Source organism: Cyclospora cayetanensis, unplaced genomic scaffold (assembly GCF_002999335.1).
Source record: "Cyclospora cayetanensis isolate NF1_C8 unplaced genomic scaffold, CcayRef3 CcayRef3_contig_10, whole genome shotgun sequence".
In the NCBI taxonomy this organism is placed as follows: Eukaryota; Apicomplexa; class Conoidasida; order Eucoccidiorida; family Eimeriidae; genus Cyclospora; species Cyclospora cayetanensis.
In genome coordinates this window covers 241,069-255,495 of record NW_020312037.1, presented here as the reverse complement: position 1 = coordinate 255,495, position 14,427 = coordinate 241,069, and the positions used below count along the sequence as shown (strand labels likewise).

The window sequence follows — 14,427 nt, the reverse complement described above, 5'->3', positions numbered from 1 at the left end:
AATGACCAGTAACAGTACACGGAACAAAATGCAGGACTGAAGGAGCAAACAATGCTTTACACATGTATCATAAGTGACGGGGTGCTCTATTAGAAGGCCTGCTCTATTACAGTTGACCGCACACAACAAAACAAATACTCACTGAGCTGCATTGTGATGCAGGCCATTGAAGTGCTGAGTCACAGGCCTTCATTGGGCCCGGCCAGTGTTAGCAGCTAAACACAAAAACGCATGAGGCTGCATATCTAGCGGAGGGGCATATGCGGCTATTTAGACGGATCAGTAAATTCTAGGCCCAGTCCTCTTACAGAGGCGTATCAAACGAATATACTTTTGAAATGCCGGCAAGCGAGTACCGCGAACTCCACCCCTCCACGAATCGGTTGCAGTCTGGTTACCACTGTACAAATGCAGACAAGGAGAAAAAGAAGAAGAGAGGAGTCATCAAAAATAGGCATGCAGATTTTCCTAACACTGTAGGACCGGATAGGCCGACAGACGGTAGTGACAAAAAGAAACCGAAGCCACATTTTCTGGCCTCGTGCCTTATCAAGGTGCATTGGGAAAACAGAAAAAGCGGTACATTAGGGTCTCGGAGGCAAAGGCTTCTCCTTGGGTTTCTACTGATTCAAGACGTTCGTCGCCCCTTTTTACACCAAACAGTCCCCACGCCGCTATTCGTGTTCCAGGAACCCCTCTGCTTATTCTCCCCCAGATCCTTAAATGCACGCTACGCTGCTTGTCTTGTGCCAAAGAAGTAGCGAAATTTAAATGCTTGTTCCTCACACTCGAAGGAAATGCTGAAGTAGTGAGACAATAAGACTTCTGAGGATGCACCTGAATGCACGTCAACGGTGCGCTGCTCTCAGTTGCACGGAGCAGCGCAAGCCGAGGTAAGCTGAAACTGCATTGCAATTTTGTAGAAGCACAAATGTGCTAATGCATTCAATGCTTACAAAAGAAACCCTAGATATCTACCAAAGAACCATGCGGTAAAGGACTGCCTAAGCTCATAGAGGAATGTGTAGCGGGGACTGTGGTGCTCTTCGTAGCACCTTTTACCTTCGATACTAGGTCATTGACCAAGCACACGGTATTCCCCACCTTTTTGTATTCAGCATTCTGTGGTTTGAAGCTTCTGCTTTTGCGAGGTGTCCACCATTAAGCTCTACCTTATCTGTCGCCTCCTTACTATCCCTTCCTCCCTCAGAGTGTGAGTCCGCCGTTGATATTCTGATTTTCCCTCCTACTATCCCCTACATTATTGCCTAGCTTTCCTTCTCGCTTAATATCGCGTGCCTGCTGTTGTTTCTGCCGTACCTGGTGGTGCCATGTGATGCCGCGCAACGGCATCTATATAGCTGTTGATAGTAAAGTGGAAGCTACACTATGGTCATTTGCACTGGCATCTCAATTCCATAGAGACGGAAAAAACCGGTCCACCTTTGTTCCTCCTTGCTAAAAGGAAAGCAGTGTCTCAATCGGGGCAAAACAGGCAGGCTTAGAAGGAGCACTGTGAGCAAGGGGCATTGATGTCATGCAATGGTGTGCCGGATCGCCCTCCGGCTTTGCACAAGGGTCCAGGTACCCCGTGCCTTAAGCTGCTAGAATGCAAACACGACCAGGCATGCATATTAAAGATCAAGACTGAATAAAACAGCAGATGATTGGCGACCTGAGTGCCTGAAGCAGTGTCACCAAAATTGCACATGTTGTAGAGCTAAGGGAATCTCCTGAGTATCGCATCTCGGGTAGCGCTTAAGCAAAGCAGCTGGCATGCTTGAGGGGAGTGCTGTCTGCGGTGGATGGAAGATGCGTGTTGCTACAGAGCCCTGTTCACAGAATCTGCGGGAATCTCCTAGACAATGTTATTCAAGTCCATAGGCACCACTACTAAGATATGCCAATCCCTGAGGTCAGAGGCAGAATCCTTTTTTGCAACTCCCTATTGTTTGTAGCCTTGCGGATCAAGGAGCGCACCTATATAAATCGATAAAGAACCAATAGCTGATTTACCTTCTGTTCAGCCCCTAGGTAGCTGAGACTGCTAGTGCACTCCGTTGAATACTGTGCCAATGAAAGATCCACAAATATCCCTGTGTCCTGTAAATCTATTTTGGTGTCCCGCATGCGACATAATACATCCTCCTGTAAGTGAAACAGTGGTGAGTACCTTGTTGCTCTTTTCAGTTATCCCAATCTCATCAAGAATGAACCATTTAAGCTCAAAAGTAGCCATCACCGCCAAGAGATAAAGAAGCCATTTGCTCTGCCTTGGTGCTAGCTGTATTTGTCAACCCCCGGGATCGGAGGAGGCACTCTAGTGGCCCGTTTGTCATTTCTTTAGGCAAAATTTGCGATATGGAAAGCAGTTGAAAATTCGGACTGTCGTTGTCTGAGGCCTATCGGATTTCTCTTCTTTGGGTACTGCTGCATAGAGCAATTTGATATAAATTGCTAGCGGGGAGACAAGTGGACGGTGAAGGGAAAGGCTTGCAGCAGTTCTCTTCAAAGTGCATCACGTAGGCTATTGAATCAACAAACCAAGTTGTGGGTAGTTCTTGAGCACAAGACCAAGCGAATAGGGCATATCATAAGGTATGCAAGTGCTGGTAGCTCACTGTCTTTGGAAGTAGGAAACTAAGTGATAAAGCTGCATCTACCCTGCTCTTAAATTGTAAGGTACTTCGAACAATACAGCTGAGTAGTGTGTACAGGTAATTTGCCGTTCAGCGTGGGATCTCTGTACGCTGCCGCCTCCAGCAGATGGAACAGCCACGGCGCAATAGCGACGAGTGACCTGAGGGGTGACCAGCGAGTCGTGTGACACACTGAAGAGCACTGCGAGCACCTTCATTGCCCGTTACGAATTTGCTCATTATTCCACTGTATTGTTTGCAAATACTCCCCACTTATTTTGGCCCTCATTGTCGATTTCCCTGTCAGCTTTTCATAAGCTGAAGACCTCATCGGTGTCCTTTCCCCAACCCAAGGCAGTTTTCATCCTTCAATCTTTCAGCTGCTAATCCTGGTGTACTTTCTTTCAGGAAATTTCCAGCGTGGAAGAATTTCACCTTTTACCGTTTGAGCCCTGTTTACACCGGGGCCCCAGTCAACTGTATTGGCTAGGCGAAAGCTACAGTCGCACCAACACGATGGGAGGATTCACGAGCCGTGGCGGACAGAAGGCCTGGCGCCTCTTCAGCAAATTTTCCCTTTACGTAGCACTTTTCTTATTATTTTCCTGCGTAATGGAGCTCTGCTATGCCCTGAAGTCATCCCCCCCGCTGGATCCACGCCGTGGTGTCGCCCTAGTGGGCACTTTCAAGGTCCCCACGGGATTCTTGGGTGTGCACACTCGCAGCAAAGTCAGATGGGGTACCGAGTACATTGAAATTCCCATGACGTTGACTGCATCTGGAGAGCTCGTTGGAATGATACCCCGCATGCCGATCAGTTCGGCAGCAAGTGCTGAGGATTAAGCAGCGCTGTTGTGCCACAGCTAAAGAAGATAAGGCGGCACACACGCACACACACACACAAGTTCGTAGTTAAGACTGTAGAGAATGGAACACAAAAAATGGGCATCTTGGTGCTGTTCCAGCTAAGGAGAAGGAGCGGCATTTTCTCAAGCCCGTCGTTAATAATGTAGACGACAGAAACACAGGCTAGGCGGAATGGCCGGCTTTTGATATGATTTAAGGTGGAACCTTTTAGATGAGCGGGCGTCAAAGGGCTGCACTACCACAGAAGTTCTCCACTCAATGTTCGTGGGATGCCTTGGTAGCTCAGCTCCATTCGACAACGCGACCGGCAATCTAACCCTGTATTGCATATTTGTAGTGTTGCTTTCAGGTTTTGCACATAAATGCGGACAATTAGAATTGAAGGTGTGCGCAGGGCGCACATACTTCCCGAAATCAAGCTCAATAGGGTGGCAGACAGCGTAGAAGCCATAGTAGCAACTCGTAGCCGTTGGTATGTACAGACCTGTAGTCTCCCTGCACTTTCTCACAGTACAGTAGGGGCAGGTGGGGAATCGGGGGAGTACGGAGGGCTCATAATAACTCGGAAGCGTTCTTAGCCATGTAATCCATTAGCTCCTGTGTATTGCCTCTGCCTCCAAAACTTTTTGTAAACTCCGCGGGGAGTGATTGAGCTTCGGAAGCAAGGAAGTTAGAGGGTGCGTTCGACAGAGCAGCAGGAGGGTCAGGATCCACGAGAAAGGAGTCGGTTAGCCAGCATAGTAAACATTCGTCTAACGTGATCCAAAGCATGCAGCAAGGGTCTGTCTCAGCGTTCCATGCGTACAAAGGCAAGTAATATGAGGCCGTGCAATAAGGGAGGTCCAAACCCCACACACCTACGGGACCCAGAAAAGGCGACGGTGTGCTACGTAGAATATTGAGTTTCGTGGATCTGTGCTAAAAAGAATCCTACATCATGTGTGAAACTGTTTCTCGGATGTGATAATAGATCGTTGCAATAATGCGGCGTCTGCATCATCTGCAGTTGCCATGAAAGGGTCTACCAAAGATATTCGGACTGACTAATAGTTAAAGCTAACAACAACGCCTCCCCATAATCCCTGTGGCCTCACCACTCATCCCGTTGACCTCATCAGCCTTCCATTGCAGCTCTTCGCGCTTAGGGCTAAGCACATAGCAGCTCCATCCTGGCCACTGCCCTCTGTCAGCAAGTGCGATGGAGTGCGCAAGACCCACTTGTAACTTGCCGAAACAAATGCGTTTCGCCGGTCATGCTAGCTGTGTTAGGAGTGTATTCACTATACATGAACTGGTTTAAGGAACGGGGCTAAAGAAACCGAAGGGGTCTGAAAGAAAGGGTGTGGAGTGTTGCCTGCAGCCAGTCCCTCAGTTCACGGGCCTGTTGCTAGGTGCTTTGTTTCGACGGAGCTGTGCGGAGGGCTGATTTTCTGCTCCCATAAACCCCGTATCTGCTGTACCTGGAGGAGGGAAAGGCGTAGCGCACGAGGGGTCGCCAGGCCGCGAGGCCTCGCAACCAGCCGAAGTCGTCCTGTCAGCCCCCAACACCCCAAGCACCTGCAGAGAGAATATCCACAGCCGCATACAGAAAGAAACAAAGTGCAACGAAGAAGGATGCGGAGAGAGATACACTACTCACGAAGCACATAAAATACTATCTGAGGCCCGTTGCACACTTGGAAGCTAAATGCAGCGGCAAAATCGCCTTAGGATCTGCGAAGAGGTACTACCACCAGCATCCACAACAGAGGGTAAGAGCACCTGAGTTACGCAATACTGCACACAGAGAACAGCCATTAGCGCTGCCGCAAAGCGTGGCACCAAGGGCGACATACAAACGCACTACATACAGACAACGAAAAGAGGCTGGACGAACCCACCCCGAGAGCTGTCAGCACTGAGACGACGGCAGTGGCATTCGCCAAGAGATTTGCTGATCCAAACAACGGCGCCTGGGGCGTGCGGCTCCTCAAGAAGGATTGTTTTTGCATCAGACCAGTGCAAACTGCCGCCATAGCCCCACAGTAACTTGCGTACACAAACAGCAAATATGCAACCATCATAAACACTACACTCCAAATCCTTGAGGCACGGACACCTTCGAACTACAGGCAGCTGCAAGAAGGTGGCATCTGAGGAGAGCTTTTGAGTGGCTCTGCTGCAGAGCGACGCAGGGACAGCTCATACAGACTCTAGAAAGGCAACACACTCTTATAAACTTACACGGCAAGGCCCCCAACTTTATGATATCTTAGGAACGCCGCTTTAAGAGCAGGAGGGGCGAGTCCAGGCAGCCAAAAGATGAACAACCCTAAGGCAGACACAGAGACTGAACCCTTCTTGTTAACAAGCTGGAGCTTTCACGCAGCACGCAGGGAGCGTCATCCGGGGTTTTTCAAAGTAGGTGAGCCTGCGTCCCTCCTGATATCAAGAATGGAGGAGGGTAGGGAAGCACAGCATAGGGACCATGAACAACACCCCGTGCAGTCTTACCTCCAAGAAATTGCGTCCATGCAAAGACGTAGACGGTTAGCCCGATCCAGCTGTGGACACTGCAAGAAGGATACAGCAAACGCAAAGCTTAAAGTGGACAGAGACAACGCGCTACCATGCATGGCTCTCTAGAAATGTCTTCGCCCCTCCACTGTGGGCAATACACATGAAGTGAGGGCTGCTCAGGATGCGTCCTCAGGTTCAGCTACAAGGCCTGTGCGTAGCTGCGTGTATGCCCAACCTATAGAAGTTTGGGTAGCTGTTTGCGTTGTGGTAAGCGACGACAATTGAAAACGCGGCAATGCCGAGGATGAGTGAGGCGAGCTGTAAGAGGGCATGAAGTGTCTTTGCCACTCCGTGGCGCAGCCCAAAGCCCTGGAAGCTGATAAGCTGCATCCACAGAAGGCTCAAGCATGTTGCAACGGAACCACTTTATTAAATAGCTTCCAAGCAACACAAAGGCATGCAATTCGTACCATGCTATCACCTTGTGGGGAGATACGAATGACACTAAAACGACGAACTGAGCATGTCAGCTTGGGTGAAAGTGTGTGATGGAGCCTATGACGGCAGCAACAGTGAAATATGGTGCCTCATCTAGGCGAAATGCCCTAGTTGCATGCCCTCAAGCAGTATCAAGGCCCTCTGCCGCCCCCGGCACACACACACTCTTACACGCATAGAGCCTTTGAGATATAGAGTTCACGATAAAGATCACTCACATAACATACACTATATGCCTACTGCACAGAGGATCAGCTGTGCCGCTTTAGAGTCTTTGTATGCCCCATTTCCGTGCAGCTGGGCCGTTTATCCGCGTTTTGCCTGACCGATTCTGTCATGGCGACGCCGAATGCCAAAACGTTGAGGAGTGGATGGAGGTTGAAGAATTCGGCTGGGGGTAATCACAAGCACACGCAGAAGCGAGCAGGCCGGAGAGGCAGTAAAGGCGTGGCAGGTTCATAAGGTAGGCATAAGGCTCTGCGGATAGCTAGTAGTCGGGATAGGAAGATTTGTTATCTACAGAATAGAACAGGCCGCACACAGAATCGAGTGGCAGTTGCATGGCGCGGCCAGTGGGAGGGCGAGGGTTTAGGGAAGGTAATTGGAGGGAAAAAAAGGTTTTTTGGAGTCGGGTAAGGCCCTAGGGAGGAGGGTGTTATGGAAGGGCGGTTTTAGACCTGAAGCGATGTCGTATACCGAAAATCCGTTGCCCCATTCTGGCTGCAAACAGAGAGCCAGCTGCGCTCCGGCGAGGACCAGGATACAGACTTGTGTGAAAAGAAGGAAAACACGGGTGGGCGTATCCCTCTCCATAGGTTCCCTCTTTAAAATTTGAAAAGGGCCCGGAGAAAGCGCGCGCGGGCACACACACACACACACGAGACGGAGAGAATAGATAGATGTACAGACGGCAAGGCTTAGAACGAACCTCGTACGCGCTTCCCACTGTAAAGTGTAAGAAGTGCTATCGAGACACAACCCTAGAGGGCAGAGGAATGAAGTGTGGGAAGCAAACTGGCAGGCAGGGATCGCAATGCAACGAACCGCGAGCTCCAGCACAGACGATTTCGCATGTGAATGAGTACACGATGAAAGCGGAGATTCAAATGCGTGTGTGTATGCGTGTCAGGTCGAAGGCGAGGCACGGCCCGCAGGCTAGAGGGACTTGCAAATATGTGCAAGCATCCAGAAGTTAAAGAACAACAAGTGCATGAATCTGGAAGTTGTAGAAGAATTTTAGTGCTTTGAGAGAGAATTGAGGTATGTCAGTGAGGAGGAGAAGGAAACCATTGCAGCAGGCAGCCCCAGCCAGACCAGTGAAGATTCTGTATTGAATCCACGAGCCAACGTAGTAATGCCTGTAAATGGTGCCATGTCTTCCCAACAAATTGTATTTATACGATTAATACCACGTGAGATGAATTTCTCTTTCTTGGATTCCAAGGAACGACCTCCTTAAGTATCGAGTCGTTCCTTGATCTTTCTCTAGTCTTCTTGAGCGGGGTCTCCACTGACCCGAGTTCGATCCATGAATGATGCTTTTCCATTCAGTTTAGGACTTGCCTATTCCGCAGAAGGCGGCACGTCAGCTGTGCTACATAAGGCTTGAGGCGCTGCCACTTCGCGTCTGGAGCTTTCGTTTCGGCCCCTTTTTGCATTGTCAAGCTTTTGCAGGCACAGACCTATAATGAAAGACTGAAGATGCACCCATGTTATCTGTGTGGCTGAGCTGACATTACTTCCCTCTGCAGATCGTCTAGCAGTCGATTTTTCCAGCGTGCTCTTCCTTCTTGTGGGCCTCCTACATTGGCATGTAGGTACCGGCTCATACATGCCAAGTGCCAAAGCCACGAGCAACACCTACGCTTCACCCTCTTATCAGGTCCGTCCTCTCTATTTGGAGCGTTCCTCTCACTTTACGACCCAAAAATACAGGGTGCCAAAGAGACCAGCTCGAGTGGAGAGGCACATGATCGTTCTGGGCAAGCTATTATCTCGCTAAACAGGGAGGGTGATGGTGCCACCCGGCGCCCTCCAATTTTTCTCGGGTGCACAGAGACTGAAATGCACAACACTTTCTGACGTCTGCTCTTCTGCTCCTTGCAAGCTCTCTCGCAACTTTTATTACCCCGCCCCTAGCAGCGCTTCCCCTGCCTTCCGCCGAGGCTTGACTGACGGTGCGCATGCTAGCAGTACGTGGCTGCTGAACTGTCACGGAGCTAGTGGATGCAGCCCACTCTACTGGCAGTCTATCTCCTCGTGCAGCGAGGTCAGAACGAAGCAGAAGGAACCACAGAAGCGCCAAAAAGGCAACGCTGGGCGCTCCACAGGGGCTGAACTGATCTATAAAGCGAAGGCAAGTCCGGGTCCGGTTGTTCGATTTCTTTTTCAGTAAATTAAATTACTGAGGTTCCCGAGGGCTTCTGTGTAGAGTGAAGGCGTGTTTCCAAGCCGGTCGGCCTACTCACTGGCGGGCAGCGCGACCCAGCTATTTTGTTCGGCTTTTGTCTTGGCATTTTCCTCTGAATCAAACTTCCCCGTGGCTCTACACTGGGATGCAGAACAGCTGAGGCTGCCGTCCCGTCCATATATATAAATACATATATATCCATTTTACATGCATGCACGTGCGTGTGCCTCTCTGTTCAGTGGGACGTATATAAACGTCATGGGACTGAGACGGCAGAACCGTGGGGCTGCTCCTCCCATGCAGGAAATCCGGAGGAAGGTGCCCTGGAGTTGGCTCAGGGTGAATGCCACCTCAGGAGGGGCATTGTCGGCAACACGGTTGAAAGGCAACGCCCTAGCCGCTTGGAGGGGAGGGCCCTACTGCGTCGATTATGGGAGCAGCAAGGGCAACTCTCTCCTACTGAGGCGGCAAACGCTGCCTACTTTTTAGCCCTTCGAAAGAACCCTCCAGAAGGCCTGTTGCAGCAGCTGACGGCGTGTGTACTGCACAAGCAGCCAGAACGGCACCTCTCGACTCTTGGGATGCACAGGCAGGTCATATGTCCACTGCGTTTCTTCGCCTCCGCATCTCCTTTCCCTACTTCCGTCTCCTTGCACTCTCTTCCGCAGTCCTTGATCAGCTGCTGCGAATGATGTTTCTAACTGGCTGCGCCACAGGGGCAAAGGGGAGGGAAGGTAGCCAGTAAGGGGAGGGTTCTTTTGCGTCCAGTGCATGGAACTGAGCCGTTTGGGGCCTAGGGCCAGTAAAGCCTTTGTTGCACTGCATTTGTTTCATGACTTATGAAGTGCGCTCCTGTTGGGATTCGCGAGACTCTGGAGCATACAAGTGGAATGGCTGCCACGGTGTATCAGGGGTGAGTCTCCTGTTTTGTTGTTCTCTCGTCTGGGCCATGTGGCTTCGGTTGCAGGTTGTTGCGCGTTTTCTCTTTGTGCCCCGGAGTAGCCGAAAGGTCCACGTTGGTTCCTTTAAGCTCTGTCGTTGAGCGGCGCGTTGGTCTCTTGAGGCTAGGAGCGCTGCAGCTCCTGCTGACAGACTTTGCCGCCATTTACACCCCCGAGTTCCTTCCCCTATTCACGGCTGCTGCAGGGGCCCTCCGCCGCTGCCAGGACCCCTGTGGAAAGCGAAGTGCGCCAGGGCAGGAAGAAGCTGCAGAGTTGCAAAGGGGATCTCGCGCTGGTGTGATGCAAGAATCAGCAAGCAACACATGGCGGAGGGGCCCCTGGGGGGCCAACGGTCCCCAGAAGGGGGGCCCAAAGGAGGGCCTCACCGCGCTACAAGCGGCCTTTTTACTACATGCTTTTGGTAACAAAGACGCAATGTAGACCATCTCCCGCCTCATGCCATAAGAGCATTCCCAAGGGACGATCTCCCTGTCGAGGACCTAGTCTGTCGCAACATGCACAAAATAGGGCGTACACCTTCAGACCGAGCGTGGTTGTGTCACTGCGCGCTGCCTTGCTCATTCGCTCTTTGTGCCAACAGATTTCCGGGCTGATGTCTGACTGCTGTGCCTGTCACATGCCCTCTCACGTATCAGGGAGGACAGATCTGAGGGATTCAGCCCTATTCTCAGAACTCCTCGAGACGGTCGACGCCGCCCTGATGCACCTGCTTAAGGAGGAGTTCCCAGAGAGGCCTCAGACAGCAGAGCTTTTTACCTGTTTAGAGGCACCCGAACAGCTGAACGGAGAGGCCCTCGTGATGTGCCTTAAGGGCCTCGCGAATTTGCACCACAAACCCAGTAAAGAGCAACTCAGACGGATGGTAGATGTATTAGGACCCTACCTCCTTAATGAGGAGGTGCGTCTGCAGCCTTTGAATGTTTGGCCCTTTTCCCTTGCACATCTGCCGGCGTTTCCATTGTGCCTCCCAACATTGACCTCCTCTCACTTGCTTCTACATGCCTTCTGTATTACTCTTCCTCCTGGTCTACGCCCCTGTCCCCGCCAGTGCTCATTCGCCTGTCCTCCAGCTCTTCTTTACTAACCTGTGCAACCTTATTCTGTGTATGTCTATCCATCACCCTGTAATGTGTTTCTCGAGGTTTCTGTCCATCCCTGTTTGTCAGCCCTCTGTCCTAGGACATGCCTCAGCCCCCCGGAAGCTTCCCTTGTTATTTGGAGCTCTCTCTGCGTTATCGCGTTTGGATGCGGGGCCATTGGTGCTCCGGCGGCTGCTGCAGGCAGCTTGCTGCTTCCCCTTAGCGCAAATGGGGCCTTATGAGCCTTGCGACCTTCTTACTGCCGCCGTCGCCTTGCAACCGATCGTTAAACTGGCACCTGAGTGCGCCACTGCTGCCGTCGCGCGTATCGAGACAGTCGTGCGGCAAGGCACCTCTCCAGAAGGCCCAGCAGCGGCGGCTGCTGTTGTTGCAGCTTCTTTCGGAACCTCCGCATGCCCTGCAAGGTCCTCGACCGCTGCTATGGCGGCAGGATCTGAAATGAGCGAGCTTGCAGTAGCCCGTGCGGAGGATGCCGCTCTGGATGTATGGGCATCTCCTGGAGATCCATGGGCGTCTTTACGCGATTCGTGTCTGCCTCCTTCCTCTCCGTTTCTCTCTGCCGCCTACTGTTATGTCTCAGCAGTCGGCGTTGGACTGGCTGCGCTGCGTCCTGCCCTCTTCCAGCTGCACCCGGCGTTTCGTATCTCTGTCATCTCGTTGTTGTCCTCCCTAGACGCCATACTACACCCCGACGCTCGCCCCCCCCGTAGGATTCCCATGGAGATAGACGGGACGGGGCCGCTGTGGCAGCAGCAGAACGCGGCTGACGAACGCGATGTCGACCTGAGGGCAGGGGAGACTTCGAGGAAGACGGGAACGAAAGGGAAAGAGGCGGAGCTACAAGAAGACGCAGAATCAGAAGCAGGATCAACGATGGTCCGTCTTGACTCTCCTGCTGCCACAGATTCTTGCATGAGAAAAACGTGGTCCTCTGCAGCAGACGCCAGCCGGTCTCCGGCTGCAGGGATAAGCTGGCCCCCAGAGCCGCTGCACCCTCTGCTGCGGGGGATGCTACAATCTATTTTCTATAGGCTGCCCTGTGTCTCTCTGCGGCTGCTGGTGGAGTTGCTGGAGTCGCTGAGAGCGTGCGACTTCAATCGGAGGGAACAACGTGAAAAACTTTTGCCTCATGGGAAGACCCAACGGTGGCACAGGTACCGCTATTTGTGTGCGCATCCTCTCTCTGGGTGTATTTCTTCATACGTGTGAATCCTGGTGTACACACAACTCTGCTGAGCTGCCTTTTATGGGTGTGTTAAAGGGCAGGGGTCATCCTTCCGCCCTAAGGAGCGGGTGTGGACGGACGAGCACGCCGATCTATGGCAGTAATTATTCGTCCCTAATTGTCGCGGGCTTCAATACGCCATACAAGCGGCCCTCAGGGCTCCCAAGTAGAGGATCCGCTGTATGAGTGTGAACGCATGCAAGTTTCTTTCCTAGGGCAGGGCCCAGCATTGCAGCGATGCTTTTCTGAAGTCCAGGGGAGAATCAGGTGCAGCAGGAGATGGAACCTTTTGTGATGCTGTTTGTACAGGCCTCTAATGGCCGTAGTGGCGCGCGAGGGCACCAGAAAGATTCACCAGTCAACACCCGACTCGCTTATTCGATTCCTGGTGCTCTTCTATGGGGAGCTGGACGGATACAGCACCTCTCTTGACCCGCTGGTCTATGGGCTCCAACGGTAAGGATGCCTGTCTGTCCGCTTCGTATTCACCTATTCTCGTTTTCTTAGTCGCTCGTTCCCGATGTCTGCCTCTCTTCGTCACGCTCCTTGTCTCCCACTCTTGCTCTCCATGATCTGTCTTCCTCTTGTAAAGGCTTCTATAATGGATCCAGCAGAATTTCTGCGGGCATATTGGTTATCCTGAAATTTAAGGTGCTCCGGGGGGTTGCCATCACGCCGTTGAACAGATTAGGCAACTTTTCCTCGTTACCTTTGGCTTAGAGCAATCCGCCCCTCTTCACATTCGATTCGCCAGTTTTCGGGGGTATCTATTATAGACGGTGGGGAGGCAAACACGCCGCCTGAACCCTCGCCTCCTGGGTTCTCTTGCGTAGCTGTCCACACATTGTGAGAGGGCGTCTTGGCAGGTTGGCGGCAGTGGCTTCGTATGAAAGTCTACCCCACGCACAAGCCCTCCGACAGCTGCTGCTAGAGGCTCTGGTGAGCCCTTCACGTGTCTCTATCCTCCATGGGTGTCTATTTGCCTCTACCTTCGCTGTCTCGGCCTTTCTGTGCCTCCCCCGCCCTCTCGCCCTGGCTTTCTAAGTGTAGCTTGCAATCCCTTCCTGCCTTTCCTCCCTGCGCGCTACCTCAACAGGTTTTCTACCCCTATCCGAAAGCGTACTATCCTAGAAACCTTAGCCTGACTTGAATCCTCAAGTGCTGTGAAAGCGCCTTTCCCAAATGTCTCATGGTGCGTATATGCTGCAAGGCCCGGCCAGACGGGGCAGCGGCTCTCAGCAAATTGACTGCCCCTGCCCGTCAACTCGTCGAGAAGCTCGTAAAGACGGTCAGAGAATCCCATTTTGAACCCCACAGCGGCTACACTGGAGGCTCGCTCTGACCTTAGACTGTGCAGAAACGGAGGCGCTGTGTGATGCCAACTGCCACAGCGGCACGCAGACACAGTGGTCCATTAGAGACGAAAGCGGTTGCCGTACGTTTAGCAAAATTTTTAAAAACGGTTTTACATTGCCCACCTCAACGGGGATCATAAAGTAAGTCACTACAAGATACGCGGTGGTATGGTATTCGACCAGTGGACGCACCCGCCCTACCGAAGGAATGAAGCAGAACGTGCAAGAAGGATGATTTGATGTATCGATCACGGGGAGCCCGGTGCATATAACGCTGTGAACAACAGAGGAGAAGTGGAGACAGTGATAAAAGGCCCGTAGTAAACAGTGTACATGCCTGTTGGTATTTCGTGAGTTCTCTGGTACCCGCATGTTTTGAGAGGGGGGAGGAAGGCTTAGCACAGCCGCAGTGCCACAGATAACTCATTACACTGCTGGGACGCTTTATGAGCTGCGAGTCAGTAAACATGCATTAAAATACGCTTGCACGCGCAGACCCGCGCTCTGGCTTGTCCCATTTGAGTCCATTGTGCACGCTTTCAGTGGAATTTTCCCTCCCGTGCTCCCTTTCTCCTTCCGTTCGTGTAGCAGTATGCGCTACTAACCGTGGAGAGTGAAACCATTCCACAAAACTCGAGTATCAATCAGTGTGCGGTTAGCTACTCTTGTGCATCTTCCATGAATTTAAACGAAACACGGAAGCCACGGAGATCCCCATAAGGCCTCTGTGCATCTCTGGTACAGGGGTGGATCCAGAAGAAGATCGATCTTTGAGGACGGGGCCGGCTTCCAAGACAGCGTTACAAATGCAGATTACTAACTGTGCATTAGGCTCCCACAAAGCACAGTGCCACAGCCACATGAAAAAAAGA

The 14,427-nt window shown here is 51.9% G+C and overlaps 2 protein-coding genes across 2 annotated transcripts; one reads left to right on the top strand and one right to left on the bottom strand.

Moving 5' to 3' along the window:
• Positions 1 to 3,311: 3,311 nt before the first annotated feature.
• LOC34620662 lies at positions 3,312 to 7,316 on the bottom strand. The gene is made up of 10 exons (XM_026337465.1): positions 7,181 to 7,316; positions 6,830 to 6,894; positions 6,239 to 6,389; positions 5,730 to 5,790; positions 5,387 to 5,534; positions 4,884 to 5,063; positions 4,736 to 4,815; positions 4,069 to 4,392; positions 3,711 to 4,001; positions 3,312 to 3,417 (listed from the first exon to the last, which is right to left on the bottom strand). The coding sequence occupies exons 1-10, from the start codon at positions 7,314 to 7,316 to the stop codon at positions 3,312 to 3,314; spliced, it is 1,542 nt and encodes a 513-aa protein (XP_026193250.1).
• Positions 7,317 to 8,517: 1,201 nt separating this feature from the next.
• Positions 8,518 to 13,244, top strand: LOC34620661. Its single transcript, XM_026337457.1, has 7 exons — positions 8,518 to 8,859; positions 9,153 to 9,520; positions 9,881 to 10,275; positions 10,511 to 10,773; positions 11,042 to 12,129; positions 12,510 to 12,656; positions 13,067 to 13,244. Exons 1-7 carry the CDS (start codon positions 8,518 to 8,520, stop codon positions 13,242 to 13,244), a joined length of 2,781 nt encoding a protein of 926 aa, XP_026193242.1.
• Positions 13,245 to 14,427: the final 1,183 nt, after the last annotated feature.